The sequence below is a fragment of the Bos taurus genome, chromosome 22 (genome assembly GCF_002263795.3).
Source record: "Bos taurus isolate L1 Dominette 01449 registration number 42190680 breed Hereford chromosome 22, ARS-UCD2.0, whole genome shotgun sequence".
NCBI lineage: Eukaryota > Metazoa > Chordata > Mammalia > Artiodactyla > Bovidae > Bos > Bos taurus.
The window spans coordinates 7626318-7640489 of NC_037349.1; the positions used below are offsets into that span (position 1 = coordinate 7626318).

A 14172-nucleotide genomic window follows, 5' to 3' on the forward strand; every position below is an offset into this window, starting at 1 on the left:
TTGAATTTTGTCAAATGCTTGTTCCTCATGAGATGATCATGTGGTTTTTTATTTTTCTTTTGTTAGTGATGTGTATTACATTAATTGATTTGTGTGTATGTTGAGCCATCCTTATGAACTTGGGATGAATCCCACTTGGTCATGGCGTATGATTTTTTTTTTTATATGTTGAATTGGTTTGCTAATATTTTGTTGAGGATTTTTACATCTATATTCATCAACAGTATTTTCCTGTAATTTTCTTTTATGGTGGTATCTTTGGTTTTGGTAGCAGGGTGATGGGCTTGCCTTGGTAGCTTAGCAGTAAAGAATCTGCCCTCAAGGTAAGAGATGGGGGTTCGATCCCTGGCTTGGGAAGATCCCCTGCAGAAGAAAATGACAACTCACTCCAGTATTCTTGCCTGGGAAATCCCATGGACGGAGGAGCCCAGCAGGCTGCAGTCCATGGGGTCACAAAGAGGCACCATTTATCCGCTAAACAACCACAGTCAGGGTGATGTGGCTTCAGAGCATGTCTTTGGAGTTCCCTCCTCCTAAATCTTCTGGAACAATTTAAGAAGAAATGTTGTGTAAGTTCTTTGTGTGTTTGGTAGAATTCGCCTGTGAAGCCATCTGATCTTCCCCTTTTCTTTGTAGGGAGTTTTAAAATTACAGATTCTATTTCACGCCTAGTGATGAGTCTGTTCAGATGATTTCTTTTAGATTCTGTTTTGGTGTGCTGTAAGTTTCTAGAAAGTCGTCCATTTCTTCTTGGTTTTATTGATTTTTTTTTTCCTGCTGTTTTTTAAATCTCTACTTTATTTCCTCCCTGATCTTTATTATTTCTGTTCTCCTGAAGTTAGGTCTTTTTGTTCTTCTTTTTCTGATTCTTTTAGGTGGTCAGTTAGGTTGTTTATTAGAGATTTTTCATCTTTTGAGGAATGCCTGTATCACTATGAACTTTGCTCTAAGAACTGCTTTTGCTACATCTCATAAAGTTTTGTATGGTTGTGTTTTCATTGTCATTTGTCTCAAGGTGTTTTTAATTTCCCTTTTGGTTTCCTCATTGATCCATTGGTTTTTTAGTAGAGCGTTGTTTAGTCTCCATGTAATGGTTGGGTTTTTTAACAATTTCTTTTCTTGTGGTTGATTTCTTTTCCTTTTTTTTTTAGGTTAATTTGTGCTTTTATTTGCCAGTATAATTCAACTATAGTGGCCTGCAAACATTTTTGGTCTAAAAAAATACATTTTACATCAGTCCAACAAAAACACAAATGTATAAAACATGTATGCGTATGTAAAAGTGAAATAAAAATTTTGCCACAAATGTCTACCCTGAGTATTCTTTTTGAGACTTTTTTTTTTAAGCAGTTTTAGGTTTAGAACAAAATTGGCAGAAAGGTACAGAAATTCCCCATATACCCTTGACCCTCACTTGCATAACCATTATTAACAGGGTGGTACTTTTTTTTTTTTCTTTTTAAACCAAGAATGAAATGTATTGAGCCATCATACCCACCAGAGTGCACCATTCTCCTTTGGGTTCACTTTAATGAAGTGAATAGTGTTGGGTGTTGTATTTTAGACAGAAGTATGATGACGGACATCCATCCTTATAATGTCATTCAAAGTATTTTCACTGCTCATAAAAACTTAAACACTCTGTCTCCTCTCTCCCAAACTCCTGGCAACCATTGATCTTTTTATTATCTCCATAGTTTTGCCATTTACAGAATGGCATGCAGTTGGAATCTATTTTTACATTTTTCTTTCTCCTTGAAAAGAGAGGTTCAAAACCTTTATGTCTGCAAGACTACTCTTGGTTTTACTGGTTTTTTTCCTGCTGTTTTTTAAAATTTCTACTTTATTTCCTCCCTGATCTTTATTTTTTCTGTCCTGCTGACCTTAGGTTTTTTTGTTCTTCTTTTTCTTTTAGGTGGTAGGTGAGGTTGTCTATTAGAGATTTTTCATCTTTTGAGGAATGCCTGTTTCACTATGAACCTTCCTCTAAGAACTGTTTTTGCTACATCTCACAGATTTTTGTTTGGTCCATCCCCGCCCATGCAGGGACTGGACAGACTCTAGGTGGCGAACTCCCCCACTGAACACTGCAGCTTTTCTTAAAATGTTGAGCCCTGTGGCAGCGGTCCTGCCAGCACTCACATGCGGGTGCAGGGATGTGTGTTGGCTGTTTGCGTGTAGGAAGGTCGCAGGTTTTGTGCCCTTTGTCACGGTGAAACCTGTGGGTGATTCACAGTGTTGTGCCATTGTGGTCAGAGAAGATGCTCGGCGTGATTTCCATACTCTCAAATGCGTTGAGGTCAGGTTTGTGCCCTGGTATGTGGTCAGTCCCAGGGACTGTCTCATGTGCACCGGAAAAGAATGTGTACTCTGTGTTTTTTGTTTGTTAGTTTCGGGATATAATATCCTGAAAATATCAATTAAATCTATCTGTTCTATTGTGTCATTTAGGTTCTCTGTTGCCTTATTGATCTTCTGTCTAGAAGATCTGTCCCTTGATGTCAGTGGGGTTTTGAAGTCTCCTACTATTATAGTATTCCCATCAGTTTCCCCCTTTCTGTCCATTAATACTTGCTTTATGTACTTGGGTGCTCCTATATTAGATGTATGTATGTTGACCAGTGTAAAATCCTCTTCTTGTATTGATCTCTTTATCATTATTTTGTGTCCTTCTGTTTTGCTTTACAGTCTATTTTGTTTGATATAAATGGTGTAACTCCAGCTTTTTTGTTACTTCCATTTGCATGAATATCTTTTTCCATGCCCCCACTTTCAATCTGTGAGTGTCCTTTGCCCTAAGATGGGTCTCTTGTTGGCAGCAGATTGTAGGCTTTTTTTTTTTTTTAAATCCAGTCTGCCACTCGATGGGTTTTGATTGGAGTATTCAGTCCATTGACATTTAAGGTAATTATTGGTACATATTATTCATTGCCAAATTAAGCCTTGTTTTCCAGTTTGTTCTTTGTTTTTCCTTGGTTTTACTCTTCTTTCTGTGGTGTGATGTTTTCCTTGTTTTTTATGCTTGTGTTCTTTTCCTTTTGGTTTTTGTGGCTTTATTGTAAGTTTTTGACTCATGGGTGCCTGGTTTTTGAAGTATGTTAATACCTTCTTATATCTGCTTGCTGTAGACTGATAGTCACATAGGCTCAAACACATTCCAAAAAAAAACGGAGTCTACATTTTCTTACTCTCCTTGCCCGTATTTTATGATTTTGGGGTCCTGTTTTACATCTTCATGTTTATCCTTTTGCTGTTCCTTCTATTTACTGTTGGTTTCACAAACAGTTTTTTTTTTTCTTTTTTATCTGTGTGTTGCTAGTTTAAGTAATTTACTTTCTGATTATGATTTCCTCCTTTCTATATCTTCTTGCTTCTTTTCTATTTAAAGAAAATCTTTCAATATCTTTTCCTTCTATTCTAAATGATAATCTTGGTGGGTAGCTAGAGTATTTTGAGACTGTGAATATATTTTGCCCTTCCCTTCTGGCCAGCGGTGTTTCTGTGGTGAAGTCAGCCCATAGCGTTATGGGGGTTCCCTTGTAATGAACTTTTTCTCTTGCTTCTTTAGAATCCCCTTTTATCTTTAGCTTTTGCCATTTTTATTATAATATGTCATGGTATGGGTCTGTTTGAGACCTCCGTGCTTCCTATATCTGGATATATATTTCCTTCTTTAGCTTTGGGAAGTTTTCAGCCCTAATTCTTCAATATATTTTCAGTCCCTTTTTGTCTTTCTTCCCCTTCTGTAATCCCTGTTAGGTATATTGGCACGCTTCAGACTCTTCCATAGGTCTCTTATATTCCTTTTTTTTTTCATTTGCTCTCTAATGTGTTGATTGGGTAATTTCCATAATTCTTTCTTCCAGATCGCTTATTCTTTCTTCTGCCTTATTCGTCCTGCTCTTCGTTGCCTTTAGCTCAGCTGTCATCTCACCAGTAAATGTTTCTTGGCTCCGTCTGGTTTCTAGTTCCTTTTCCCAGTAGCCTGCATTTCTGTAGGTAGGCTTTGTCAGTCCCTTCAGCATTTCATTACCTCCGTTGTGGCCTCACTGTCTGTCCGTCCGACTGAAGAGGTCCGCTTCACTGTTCCTTCAGGGGAATTCTCTTGGCCTTTTAACTGGGAGTGGCTCCTCCGCTTCTTCATTTTGCTTGTATTTCTCTTTTTCTGTGAGTTTAGGAGAAACAGTTATCAACTGTGGTCTTGGAGGGCTGTTTTTGTGTGGGCGTGCTCCTGCCTAGCGTGTACGGGTTTAATGTTTGTTGGCGTGAGGGCTGTTTTTAGTTTGGGTGCTTGCGGTCTTTCCTCTGTGTGTGCTGGCTGTTAGCCCTGGAGAGGGGTGTGCGGGAACACGGCCCGTGCTCTTGCCCGGAAGGCAGGGGAAAGCGGCTGGCTCCTGGTTGCGGGACCCTAGGTGGCAGTTACGTGTGCTCCCAGGAAGTCGGGTGGGAGTTGGCGCCTGGTCGTGGGACCCTCTGCAGCAGCAGGGGTCTGTTCCCGCCTCTGGAGCCCAGGATGGCAGCAGGGCGGCTCACACCCACCCCTGGAACTCGTGTTGCCAGTGCCCTGCTGCCTGAGAGCTCCTGCAGAGGATGCTCCTCAGGCGGCCCACCCCTCTCCTCCTGTGCCCCCAGCAACAGTGCCCTGCCTCTCTGGAGGGCCCAGGCCTCCTCCAATGCTCCCCCGACTGTGGCTCACCACACCCAGCCAACCCCAGTCCTCCCCAGGCCTGCCCTCTGACGCCTGGGCCGAAGCACCCACCCCCTCCCGCCCCAGCGGGAGTGGCTCAGGCTGGAGGGAGCCAGGCGCACTGGCCTTCTCTGCTGTGGCCTCTGCAAACCGGTTCCTGCGTTCTCCTCCAAGGCTCCCTGCCTGTCCCAGCTGATCTCCCCACTGGGAGGAGACTTCCCAGTGTGTGGAAACCTTCCCTCTTTCACAGCTCTGTCCCAAGGGCGCCAGTTCTGTCTAGATCCCTTTGTCTCTGTCTCTCTTTTTTGTGTGTGTGCTGCCCAGTTGTGTGGAGATTTTCTTGCCTCTTTGGAAGTCAGAGGTCTTCTGCCAGTATCCAGTAGATGTCCGGTGAGATTGTTCCACATGCAGAAGTGTTTTTGATGCATGTGTGGGAGAAGGTGAGCTCCACGTCCTGTCTCTCCGCCGTCTTGATCCCATCACCCATAATTTCTTAAAATACATTCTCAGCCCCTTCCCTTTTCTCCTCTGGAGTCCCAGGTACGTGTAGATTGGCGTGCTTTATCGTCATTCATAAACCTCACGTGTTGCTTTCAGTTTCTTTTCGTTGGTCTTTCTTGTCCGCTGTTCTGTCTGGGTGATTTCAGTTCTGTCTTCCAGATCACTTATTCATTTTTCTGTTTCACTTTAGTGTGCCATCCATTGTTTCTACATTGGTTTTGGTCTGCTTTTGAATGGTTTGTCTTTATAGTTTCTAGTTCCTCGTTACAGTGACCTTGCATTTCTCTCAATAATCTTTCTGAATTCCTGTGTCATTTTTATTACCTCCTTTTTGAACTTGGAATCTAGTGGATACTCTGTCAGGGCCTGCCTCTTGTTTTTTATTTGTATTTCCTTTTGCTTGTCCTCAGTCTGCGTTGCTGCACATAGGCTTTCTCTAGCTGTGGGGAGCAGTGGCTCCTCTGGTTGCAGCGTGCAGGGGCTTGTGGCCGCGGCTCCTCTTGTTCCAGTGCGCGGGCTTCAGTAGTTGGCGGCGCCTTCACGCAGTAGCTTGGCGTACAGGCTCAGTTGCCCTGTGGCGTGGGGAGTCTTCGTGGACCAGGGATCGAATCCCTGTCCCCTGCTTTGACAGGTAGATTCTTAACCACTGACCTCCCAGTACCAGAGAAGTTCGATTTCTCTTGTTTTAATTGGTAGTGTTTTGCTTTTTTATTTTAGTTAACTTTCTCTGTCTCCGTGAATTTAGGAGAAACAACTGTCCACTGTGGCTCTGAAGGGCTGTTTTTCTGTGGGAGCATCTGTGTAAACTGTTAGGTCCAGAGGTTTTCGGTGTGAGGGCTGCTTCTGGTATGGATGCCAGCCACCTCTTTGCTCAGAGTGTGCTGTCTGCTGTCTCCTTGCTAGAGGGAGGTGATGGTGTGCGTAGCGTCTGGAGCCTGCGCTCCACGTGCAGTGGGACTTGCTCTTCGCTCCGTCATTGTCTCTGTCGAGGGCAGGGCCTGCTCCCCAGCGGTGGAGGTGGAGGCTCTGAGGGTCTGGTCCGTCAGGCTCCATTGTTCTGAGTGTGTGTCCTGCACCAAAGGAGCTGATCGCGAAAGCAGGTGGGGCTTGCGGTCACAGCAGCCCTGTGTGCACCTGTGTAGGCATCGGCGGTTCTGCTCTGAGGCAGCCTGGGGTCACACAGCTTTCTCTGTTGTGTTTGTCCCAGATCCAGTGCAAGGCTGGGGTGAGGGGTAGGCTAGGGCTCAGGACTGCGGCATCGTGGCTGCAGGAGTTGAGGTATCTGGGCTGCCCCCTGAGATCTGGGCTGCCTCTCGGCAGTCTTCTCCCAGGGCCTGTCCCAGAGGTAAGCTGCGGTGTGGAGCCGGTGGAGACAGAACGCTCTAGAAAATGCTTGCTGTGAACTGCCGCCCAGGGCCTGTCTCCTGGGGTCAGCACTTGGGTGCTGCGCTAAGTGCTCCCCAGCTAGACCCGCGCCTGCTGTGAATGCTGACCGTGGGTTCCGTGACTCCGCCTGGATCCCACTCCAGGTGTGTGTGTGACTAGCCCGACCCAGTCTTTAGCTAGACCCGCGTCTCCACCGGGCTGTGCAGTGGGCAGGGCTGGGGTGTTTGCCCCTTCAGACTGGGAAGTGCCTGAGGCAGCAGCCACCCATGTGAGGCCCTCTGCCCTGATGGTTGGCACGCTCCTCACGGATACAGCCTAGGCTTCTCCAGCCTCTGTCTCCCTCTGGGATTCCCCGCAGGCAGGTGGGCTTGTCTCCTGGGGCGGGACCCCAGGCCTGGGTTGCTAATTGTGAGGCAGCTTGCTCCCTCCCCGGGGCAAGGGGTCCAACCGCGCGGACCTTCTCGTCCTCACAAACCTGGTCGCCCCACCTGCCTTTTTTGTCCTTCCCAGTTCTGTGGATACTTTTCTTGTAGCTTTCGTTGTGTGGTTCAGTTTCCTGTGAGTTACTCCTCACGTAGATGCATTTTTGGTGTGTTCATGGCAGGGTGAGCGCCATGTCCTCCTCCTTCGCCGTCTTGACCCCCTTTTCTTACGTCGGTTGGTTTTCGAATGTTAAACCAGCCTTCCACCCTTCAGACAGGTCCTTGTTGAGTTGTCCTATACTGCATTTTTACACGTTGTTGGATCCTATTTGCTGAAATTCTGTTAAATTTTTTCTTATATTTGTGAAGGATGTTGTTCTGTGGTTTTCTTGTGATGTTTTTGTCTGGTTTAATTATCAGGTTGTGATCATTATAATTTTAATTATAGCCTTACAGAATGAATTGAAATCTGTTTTCTCCTCTCCATCTTTCTTGAAAAGTTTATGTAGAATTTGTGTTGTTTTACCTTACTTGGTTTGATATAATTCACCATTGAGGCCTGCTGCGCCTGCTTGTTTTTTATGGAAGGGTTTTAACTATAAATTCTATTTCTTTAATATATATAGAACTTTTCCAGTTTTTTATTCCTTCTTGAGTTAGTTTTGGTATAGTTTTTGCCTTTCAAATATTTTGTCCATTTCGCCTAAGTGCTTGAAGTTTTTGCAAAAAGTTGTGAATAATACCCTCTTGCTATCATTTTAATATCTAAAATCTGTAGTGATAGTTCTTTGTTTCTGATTTCGGTAATTTACTTTTTTTTTTTACTATATGAAAGTAATTGCTATATCTAATAAAAATCACAATGATTTTCAGTGTCTATTGCAATATATATATATATTCTTTGAATTTTTATTAACATTAATACCAATTTTTAAAGAGTAAAGATGAGTAAATTTCTCTGATAGTTGTAATATTTGTCTTTTTATTCCTGGTCAGCCTAGCTGTGCTGTGCGTAGTCATGTCCGACTCTTTGTGACCCCATGGACCTCATGGACTCTTGGCAAGCCCACCCGCCGAGCTCCTCTGTCCATGGTGATCTCCAGGCAAGAATACTGGAGTGGGTAGCTGTTCCCTTCTCCAGGATTTGTAGGATTTGTAAGTTTATAATTTTCATGAAACTTTTGGCCATCACTCCTTCTGATTGTCCTGCCCCACACAAGCTCTTGTTCTTTAGGGACTCCAGCCGCATGTTCATTAGGTTGCTTGAAGCTGTCCCACGGTTCTTTCATGCTCTGTTCTATTTCTCTCTTCTTTCCATGTTTCTTTTTAGATACTTTCTGTTGCTATGTGCTTTAAATTCACTAATCTTTTCTTCCACAGTGTCTCAGTTCAGTTCAGTTGCTCAGTCGTGTCCGACTCTTTGCAACCCCATGAATCGCAGCACGCCAGGCCTCCCTGTCCATCACCAACTCCCAGAGTTCACTCAGACTCACGTCCATCGAGTCAGTGATGCCATCCAGCCATCTCATCCTCTGTCGTCCCCTTCTCCTCCTGCCCCCAATCCCTCCCAGCATCAGAGTCTTTTCCAATGAGTCAACTCTTCGCATGAGGTGGCCAAAGTACTGGAGTTTCAGCTTTAGTATCATTCCTTCCAAAGAAATCCCAGGGCTGATCTTCTTCAGAATAGACTGGTTGGATCTCCTTGCAGTCCAAGGGACTCTCAAGAGTCTTCTCCAACACCACAGTTCAAAAGCATCAATTCTTCGGTGCTCAGCTTTCTTCACAGTCCAACTCTGACATCCATACATGACCACTGGAAAAACCATAGCCTTGACTTGATGGACCTTTGTTGGCAAAATAATGTCTCTGCTTTTGAATATGCTATCTAGTTTGGTCATAACTTTTCTTCCAAGGAGTAAGCGTCTTTTAATTTCATGGCTGCAGTCACCATCTGCAGTGATTTTGGAGCCCCCCAAAATAAAGTCTGACACTGTTTCCACTGTTTCCCCATCTATTTCCCATGAAGTGATGGGACCGGATGCCATGATCTTCGTTTCCTGAATGTTGAGCTTTAAGCCAACTTTTTCACTCTCCTCTTTCACTCTCAATCTACTGTTAATCCCATTTGTACATTTTCATCTCAGTCATAGTGGTTTTCCTATTAAAAGTTTAATTTGTATCTTTATGTCTTTCCTGTCTCTGTGTAACATGCTTAATAGACATGAGATGTTTAATTAACATCTTCACTGCAGCTTCATAGAAGTGTATTGTGCAGAACACAGTTGTGGTAACTTTTACCGCCTTTGTCCGCTGTTTCTGGGCTTCCCGGGTGGTGCACTGCAGTGGTAAAGGACCTGCCTGCCCCGGCAGGAAAGGTGAAAGACATGCAGGTTTGATCCCTGGGGTGGGAAGGTCCTCTGGAGGATCTAAGTATTCTATAGCATTCTTGCCTGGAGAATCCAGACAAGAGAATCCCATGGACAGAGGAGCCTGGTGGGCTACAGCCCATGGGGTTGTACGAGCAGGACGCAGCTTAGCACGGCACCCCTCGCTGTGTCTAGCATCTGTGTCAGTTCTGGATGGCCTTACTAGATTGAATTTTCTCTTCATTATGGATATATTTTCCTTCTTATTTGAATGGATGGTAATTTTTTGTTCAATGCTAGACATTGTGAATATTATTTAGGGTACAGAGTATTTTTGTATTCTGATAAATGTACTTGAGTTTTGTTCTGAGATGTAGTTGAATTACTTGGACATAGTTCCTTTGAACTAGGAGATCTTTTTTTGTTTGTTTTTAATAGGTTGGACCGAAGCAGTGGTTAGTCTAGGGACGGTTGTACTGCTCTTCCGAAGCACGACGCTTCTCAGTACTCTGTGCGGTGCCCCACGCGTGATGCATTTTCACTCTTGTCCCATGGGCATGGGTACTCTTACTCACCCTGGGTGAGCTCTGGCTTTGTCCCCTTAATGCTTCTCATTGAGTCCTTCCCTGGTTTGGGGTGATTTGCACACGCTGCTGACTAGTACTCTGCTGAATTCTTGAGGGAACCCTTTGCAGATCTCTGGAGTCCTCCCCATTCCCATACTCTTCTCTGATCACTCTGACAGCCATGGTCAGATATTTGACTCCATACACTCAGATCAGGGAGTCCACTAGGCTCCAGCTGGGTTCCCTTTACCTACACCACCGCAGAGCAGAAAGAGCAGGTAAGATTGATGCGTGGTTTGAGGCCAGGTTTTGGAGACCTTTGGGTACTACATGGAAGCATCAGGACTCAAGCCTGTAAGGTACACCGAAGCCATATTTCAAGGAAATGCAGATGACCTAAGCAAGTCCTTGCTGTATATGTTAAGGAGTAAGTGGCGAGTTAGGGGTGTTGCTTCTGGCCATGCTGCCAAGCCCAAATCATTGAGGGCATCACCCTTCATGACTCGGTGTCCTCACCAGTAAAGGATGGGCCTTGATACTGATCCATTACTGGCCCTGTCAGTGGCCAGAGATGGTTCCTCCCGAAGGGCCCGTGAAGGGCCAGCACAGCACAGCACAGGAGGGACTTGACCCCTTCTGTTGCTGCCGGCTGATTTCTCTGTAGATGAGAGCTGGGAGCCCGACCTCTGCTCTCAGACAGCTGCCAGAGGCTGAGTGAAGGAGCGTTTCAGCTGATACGCAGTCTATCTAGGGCTTTGCTTCTCCAAGTGGTGTCCCCAGAGCAGCAGCACTGGCATTACTTGGGAACTTCTTGGAAATAGCAGACTCCCAAGCAGTCTGCCTCGATCCACCAGCAGACTTCTGCGACGACAGGAACTCAGCTGTTTCCTGTGATGGTCAGAATTCGAAGGACACTGGTAGCTGCGGTCAACAGTTACATATTATACACTTAGAAACTTAAGAGAGTAGATCCACCATAAATTAAGCTTTTGAAGAGCGTTGTTCTCAATGTGAATGGTTCCACATGCCCTCTGGTGGCTGCCTCGCAACTTGCAGGGAGTTTTAGAAATGTTTTCTCATTTTAGGACCTTTGCACAGAACTGCCGAAACATTGAACATTTAAACCTCAATGGGTGCACAAAGATCACTGACAGGTAAGTACCAGAAATCACTTTGGTGACTGATAGACCCTGGGAGAGTGAGGGGAGGGAAAGGTGGTTGAAAATACCTTTAGCCCGCCTGTCCTTTTTCAGCACGTGTTACAGCCTTAGCCGATTCTGTTCCAAACTGAAACATCTGGATCTGACCTCCTGCGTGTCCATTACAAACAGCTCCTTAAAGGGGATCAGGTAAGAGTGCCTGTCAGTGGCGGTCACGAGCAATACCCAAGGCTCGAGCATCCGGGTGTTTGAAACCTTCCTTCGGTCCCCCTGCGGCAGGAAGTGGGCGGCTCAGGTCGGGAGGTCTCTCCCGGGAACTGGTTGTGGGTCTCTGAGCTCAGAGATGTGCCTGCGCTCTCCGTGGGATGGACTGCACAGGCGCGGCTGTTTCCTGATCTCCCAGCGAGGGCTGCCGGCACCTGGAGTACCTCAACCTGTCGTGGTGCGACCAGATCACCAAGGACGGCGTCGAGGCGCTGGTGCGCGGCTGCCGTGGCCTGAGGGCCCTGCTGCTGAGGGGCTGTACGCAGGTACCCGTCCGCACGCCCGGCTTGTCTGCGCGCGCGTCACTGGGGAGCCGGGGCCCCCTGTCCCCCAGCTGGCTCCACCTCTTCTGTGTTCTCCGCTATCGCAGCTAGAAGACGAAGCTCTGAAGCACATTCAGAATTACTGCCATGAGCTCGTGAGCCTCAACCTGCAGTCCTGCTCCGTGAGTAGCATGCCTTTCCCTCGAGCTTCCTCCAGGGCAGGTTTGGGGGTTGAGGGGTCGCCACTCCCTTAGCTCACATCTCAAGTCCTTCTGTGACCCACCGCTTCCCACAGATGAAAGAACAGGAACCTAAACAGAAAGGCCAATGCAGAGCCATGAACATTTCCCCTAAAAATAGCAGAGATGAGAGTCTTGATTTATTTGAAGGTATCAAGGATGCCATGAACGAGTCACTAACCTGAGCAGTTCTGGGGAGGTCTCAGTGTTATATCTTTGCTTATAAGCTGGGAGTGATGGCACCTCTCATGGTGCCTCAGTGCATAAAAGGAAGTAACAGGTATGAAGAATAAAGGGTGAGGTGTGATTTGCATCAGTGCATGATCAGCCTGTGAAAGATGATTGGTTTTTTCACTGTTGTCAATAATTGAGCATTGAAGAAGATGCTTGCTGCAGCCAGCTGGGTTTCTCAAGGAGAATGTCATTTTTGAGAAAATTAAATGAAATCCCTTGTATTTGGCATTTAGTGAGTGAATCATAAATCTTTTAAGTCCCTAGTGATGGGAGATAAACCAGAAACTATCTTATGAGGAAATACTGACCTTAGGAGACAGCGCCATTCAGAAACAGGACCTTGAATCGCATGTAGGATGGCACTGGTAGGGGACTGAAGTCTGACATAAACGTACATGTTTATAGTTACAGAAACTAGTGTATTTAAATAAAGACATTCAATCTTTATAGCTAAATTCGTAGAATTTAAGCCATTTATCAATAATTTAGTGATTTACTAAACCATTTCAGGAAATATTATAAATATACACATATATGATTTATACAATAGATATCTTTTAATTAGCAATAATCTGTAGAAATCCAACCAAAAATTAATGTTACTTAACCAGGCAAATCTCATGAGCTGTTTGTTAAATCTGATTTTTAACACAAGTTTATGAATTTTTCCTGGAAAAAGACTCTGAGTAGGAAGTGGAATTTTAAAATTTTACTGTTTGTAATGCCTGAATATTTTAAAGCTGTGCAGAGGGAACATAAATACCTGTCTTCCCTGTACTTAACCTTGTTTTGGTTACACTGTCAGGATGAACGTTAAGTCGCGGGTAACCCCGGGCAGTCGGCGGGCGGGAGGCTCCGCGTGGCGCCCCGGGCCTCTGACAGTGCGCTTGGCTCCGCAGCGCGTCACGGACGACGGCGTGGTGCAGCTGTGCCGGGGCTGCCCGCGGCTGCAGGCGCTCTGCCTGTCCGGCTGCGGCAGCCTCACTGACGCCTCCCTGACAGCCCTGGCCTTGAACTGCCCCAGACTCCAGTGAGTGCACTCTGAGGGCCTGGGGCCTAGCAGGGGGCGGGCGGGGGGCTTCTCGCAGCCGGTGGAATAGGAGGCCTGGAGGCAGCGGTTGAGTCGGTGGCTTCTGTCAGATGAGCTGGGACGGGACGGAGCGTGCACTGGCTCCTTTGGGGCTGTCTGGAGGGCGTCACTCTGTCCATCCCCAGGGCACCTGAGTCTGCATTTCCTGATGGGCATCACTCAGGGGCCCACCCGTTTGGCCTCGTCCTGCCATTACTTTGACATGTGAGTGATCTGTGTGAGCAGAGGGGCAGTGAAAATACATTTTAATTGTTTACAAGTCAATACATACTGGAATAATAGCGAAAAACAAGAGCAGTCGTGTGCTGGTATTGTGGGAAGATCCCTGTATTTACTGCCCTGTTTGGAGTGGGACTCCCTGAGCCTCAGTTCTGTGTCAAAGAGTGGAGTAAACTCAGCACTGTAAAGCAGGCTCTCCTTTTGCGTGGTTAACCCGCTGCTCCTGTGTCTCCCCCGCACTCCGCACCCCAGGATCTTGGAGGCCGCCCGATGTTCCCATCTGACTGATGCGGGCTTTACGCTTCTAGCTCGGGTAAGACAGGTGTTTCCAAACCAACCAGCCTCTCAGCCACCTCCCTCCAGAGCAACTCGGAGTGTGCAAAAAATGGCCTTCAGCAATGACAGGCCCCAAGTAGAATAGAGTCCTCGTGGGGCTGGGGGGTGCGTTCTATATTTTCTCCCTTGGGCCCGGGAGCTGGGGGGTTCTATACCAGGAGTGGGGGCCTGGCCCTCAGTCTCACTTTGTCAGGCGGGGCCACAGTGGAAGCAGCCTCCTCCCTGCAGGAGAGCCCTTCCTCACAGACCCCGACTCTCGTCTCAGCAGCATCCCTCAGCTGTGCCGGGCTCTGCCTCTGCCCCCCTCTCCACACCCCCCTGCTGCCCAGAGCCGCTGTCCTCCTGGGGTTGCTGTGACTCTGCCTCCTATCGCATCCCCCACCAGCCACCCTGTGGTGAGCGCCCCACCCCGTATCCTCCCAGAAACCCCTCAGTGGCT

General features: G+C 46.6%; 1 protein-coding gene across 9 annotated transcripts in view; it reads left to right on the forward strand.

Annotated features, from left to right (window-relative positions):
• FBXL2 (F-box and leucine rich repeat protein 2) overlaps positions 1–14172 on the forward strand; it is a 111166-nt gene that overhangs the window by 83855 nt on the left and 13139 nt on the right. For 4 of the 9 annotated variants that reach the window (XR_009492294.1, XM_059879863.1, NM_001099153.2 and 1 more), the window contains 6 exon segments: positions 11014–11082; positions 11182–11277; positions 11492–11618; positions 11723–11797; positions 12988–13118; positions 13650–13710. Coding sequence is in view for 8 of the 9 variants with exons in the window: in XM_059879863.1 (XP_059735846.1) it covers positions 11014–11082; positions 11182–11277; positions 11492–11618; positions 11723–11797; positions 12988–13118; positions 13650–13710 (559 nt within the window). In the remaining variant the exon portion in view is untranslated. 9 annotated transcript variants of the gene reach the window in all.